Below are 3,875 nucleotides of genomic sequence, written 5' to 3'. Positions count from 1 at the left end.
ACCCTTCACACAGAAAACAAATTGCTCACCTAGAAACATGGACATCAGCTCCTTGTCCTGCAGGAGAATGGCTCCTTTAACAAGATACTCAAAGTAGGAATCCACTCCGGCCCCAATGCCAGCATCTTGGGCCACCCACTTGGCAGTTATCACATCAATGTGGTTACCAACCTGCAAGAAGTGAGGGGAGGAGAAAATAGGAAGTTAAAGTGGAAATAAAAATAATCTACTAAATTATAATTAAAAAAATCCCCACAACACAACCACACAAGAAAACCTTGACCTTTTTTCAGACTGGCCATTTCACAGATTTGCAATGTCCAACTCGCATTTGCTCCATTACAAGACACATTTATCAGTATCAGAGAAGTACAAACTGTAGAAAATGTAACTTTGATTTTATGCTTCCAATATAAATGTTGGACTGGCCAAAACAAAACACCATTATGCTACTGTAAAAACACACAATTTCAACATATGTCTGGTCCTAATTCACATCCTACAAAAGAGTAGGAGGATGAAGAGGTACGGATACAGAGGCAGAGGCCAAGGATATCAAAGGTATGAGATATGCCATTATTTAAATAGATCCTTCAAACCTGGGACTCTTCAGCCTAGAAAGTGATCCAGATGATAAAGGGTATAATACATAATCATGACTTCTTTAACAAATATAAAAAAACCCCAGCTATTCAGTTTCTTTCTTGAACAAGGATTAGTGGAAGAAACAAAAAAATACACAGATCCCAAAGCAAACAAAAGAAAACACTTTGTTATACAGCATATGAATAAATCTGTTCCACTTCACATATGCAACACCAGGAGCTCACAGAAAAAGCAGCTACAGAAATTAAATCAAGAAAGATTGACCAGGAGATAGTGAACACAGAAATAATGCTTCTATCTCTGGCTATTCCTGAAACACTAAAGCTGTAGAGGCTGGGTGTATCTTGTTGCACTTTCTGTGCTCTTATTCTCTTCCGTAGGCCGTTGCCACACCAGGCATCAGACAGACTTTTTATTTAATCTGTTACAGCTGCTGTTACAAAAACTGCAATATCCAGTAGAAGGCATTTGTCTCCCAACCACATCTGTTATGGAACAGAACAATAGCATAATGTTGGGTTGCACCACTAAAGCAGACATGTGGATGCCGCAGGTGTTCAGGAACAATGTCAAACACGCGACTTCAGCCCAGTTATTAGCACTGTGGTTATTTATCTAGTTTCAGCTCCTCTGTTTACGCTTTTCACGCTTAGAATTGCATCCACAAAACTCTACAAAAAGCAGGTCAGCAAATTCAAAGTCCATTTCTCACTCACCAGCCCAATATCTGAGCGGTTTTTCCACAGTGCCTTCAAAGCCTTCCTGGCAACATCCTCAAACACTGGGTCACCTGTAAGGTGGCTTAAAGTGGCAAATTCCACTATAAATGTACCGATCCCAGCAGTACAGGTAACTGGAGTCTCCCCTAGGTTTATTCCGTGCAGCAAGTTCACTGTTCCATATGGCATCCCAGTTGGCGTTTGGAAAGCTGAAACATAGTATTTTTGGTTCACATGAGTGTTCACTGTTACGTTTGACAAACTGTCAGGCAAACACGTGCCTCAAATTCCACTGCACACAGGCAAGAAGTGGGACTGGAGCAATTGCAGTAACTGCAAAGAATAAAATGAGAGGTAGTATGATCCTGAGAGGGACACAGAGGGTACCCCAAGCTACACACGGTCCTAAGAAGGTACTGCAGACCTCTTCTACCTTGCCCAGAGCAGTAGACTGCATCCCTACTTTTTTTTTTACAGCACAAGCAGGGTAGTCAAAACAGAACCACTCATGCTGGTCAGCAAAGTGCGAACACCGAGCTTGTGATTACTCAGTGGTAGCCCAGAGTGCACACCACACAAGCAAACAGTGCCATGCTATCAGGCCACATATTGTCGCAGCAGCCCACAAAGGGGTATATCAGGCTGCATCTTCTTGTCTTTAGAAGCTGCTGTTTCACAGCCTTTTATTATTTATATTAAATAATTTTTCCCCTCAGCAAGCAAACAACGAACTGATATGTTAAGCACATACAACACTTGGCATGCAGATATACAACTGGTGTCACGCATGTCACGTTTTCCTCACAACTCGCTTTGAGCTCAGGGAACACAGGACTGTTTTATGAGTTTACACATCAAGCAGTGCCACCTTCATCAAACACACCAGGCACCTTGACCTACAGCACAGTGACACAAGCCAGACAAGTCCTCACCTGGCAGGAGTTTGCGAGCTGCTTCCTCCGCCATCCTCAGGAGAGGTCCAGTGCATGGCCATCCCACTTCTACTTCAACGCCAGCCTTCTTCGATAGCAAGTGAGCGGACAGGAGACCACCCACCACTGGAAGGTGCACGGGAAGAATCCCATTAAAGAATGCGGTGAAGAATGAAATCTAATACCAGCTGTATTTATCACGATGCAGAGGCAGAGTTTACAGGGAAGAGAAGTGAGATGGCTCATCCTTAATAGCCTAATTCAGTATGCCACAAAAGAAGAGTGGTTTGTTTCTTCCTGCCTGTTTGCAGTGGATAGCAGATGTATTTCTTCCGTTATTTTAGAAGCATCAGATCCTACCTGCTCTACTATACCTGCACTGCCCTGAAGGCAATCAGAGAGCTAACAGTAAAATGAACTCTATGAGAGGAATTCTATTTCATTTCTTCCAGACAGCTTAATATTACGTTTGTATAAAGCAATATAGCGTACCTTCTTAAATTGCTTGGAGAAAAATGCCTAGGCCAGAGTCAAGAATTTCAGTGTGACTGACAGAGGCAGGGAGTTATTAGCCCTTTTCACAGGCTCGTCTACTGTCACATAACAAGCACAAACACAGAGAAATTACACTCCTGCAAAAATTGGCTCAGCAGTACTTGACAGGAGAAACAAAGAAAGCATAACTAACAGTTTTGTTCCCTGACAGTGTCTTTTAGTTGCATGGCACTGGAGCAGGCATTTAATTGGGTACAAGACTCCAAAGGCCTTTGAGATTTTCAAGAAAAAAAAGACAAGTTTCACTTTATGATGTTAAAGCAAGAAATCAATAATATCTATTCCAAAACAGTATGTAAAAAAGAGATCGTATACAATTTGTAATGTTTCAGTGGAAAAGATGTTTATTCCAAAGCTGAATACCTGGCACCAGAATATTGAAACTGCCACGTCTACTTCTGTTTGCATTGAGGCAGGAAGCAAAAGGGTGATGAACAAAAGACAAAAAGGAAGTGACATTTGTTTGGGATTTTTCTGTTTGTTTACATGTCCTGTTACACTGCATTACAAATTCACTCCGACCACGACCTTGTGGTAGCTCTGTGTACAGTTCAGAGACTTGTACAGGAAGGAAATCCAGCATAACCACGACAGAAAAAACCCACCTCACCTCGAATGTTAGTTTCAAAGACAGACGCATTGACATCAATATCAAAATCCACCCCTTCCTGCAGCACACTGACAACTCGCTGAAACTCGGACACATTTCCCAAGATCTGCAGAGGAAGCAGGACAACAGAGAACAAGGCTTAGAGTTCACCGGAAAACAAAGGTGCAGTTCAATGTTAGGGGCTAAGTCTAGTTTTGTTTTACTGTTTTGTGAAATCATTAATCACAAATAGTACCAACAAGGCGACTGACAGTTTCATCTAATTTCAAAACGTTTTCTTCACACACTTTAGGTCTTTACTCCAGAGTTAGAAGGTGCAGGGCAGCTCTGGCCACCTGTCTCCCAGGGCTGGAGCAAAGTGAAATGCAAAAGCTCCTTGGTCAATTAATAACCGACTTTTCGTCACTACGACATAAAAACCAGCTGTGAAGAAGGCGGCTGACAGTGGCCTTG

The 3,875-nt window shown here is 42.2% G+C and overlaps 1 protein-coding gene across 1 annotated transcript in view; it reads right to left on the bottom strand.

The window, feature by feature from the left end:
- EDEM2 (ER degradation enhancer, mannosidase alpha-like 2) overlaps positions 1 to 3,560 on the bottom strand; it is a gene marked incomplete at its 5' end in the record, with an annotated part of 7,700 nt that extends 4,140 nt beyond the window's left edge. The window contains 4 exons of the mRNA XM_010285070.1: positions 30 to 171; positions 1,323 to 1,534; positions 2,258 to 2,383; positions 3,423 to 3,560. Coding sequence (XP_010283372.1) covers positions 30 to 171; positions 1,323 to 1,534; positions 2,258 to 2,383; positions 3,423 to 3,560 — 618 coding nt within the window. The remainder of the gene's footprint in view (positions 1 to 29; positions 172 to 1,322; positions 1,535 to 2,257; positions 2,384 to 3,422) is intronic.
- Positions 3,561 to 3,875: the final 315 nt, after the last annotated feature.

The sequence above is a fragment of the Phaethon lepturus genome, unplaced genomic scaffold, assembly GCF_000687285.1.
Source record: "Phaethon lepturus isolate BGI_N335 unplaced genomic scaffold, ASM68728v1 scaffold33484, whole genome shotgun sequence".
In the NCBI taxonomy this organism is placed as follows: domain Eukaryota; kingdom Metazoa; phylum Chordata; class Aves; order Phaethontiformes; family Phaethontidae; genus Phaethon; species Phaethon lepturus.
The sequence above is the reverse complement of the archived record's forward strand: the minus strand, read 5'-3'. Positions and strand labels throughout refer to the sequence as shown.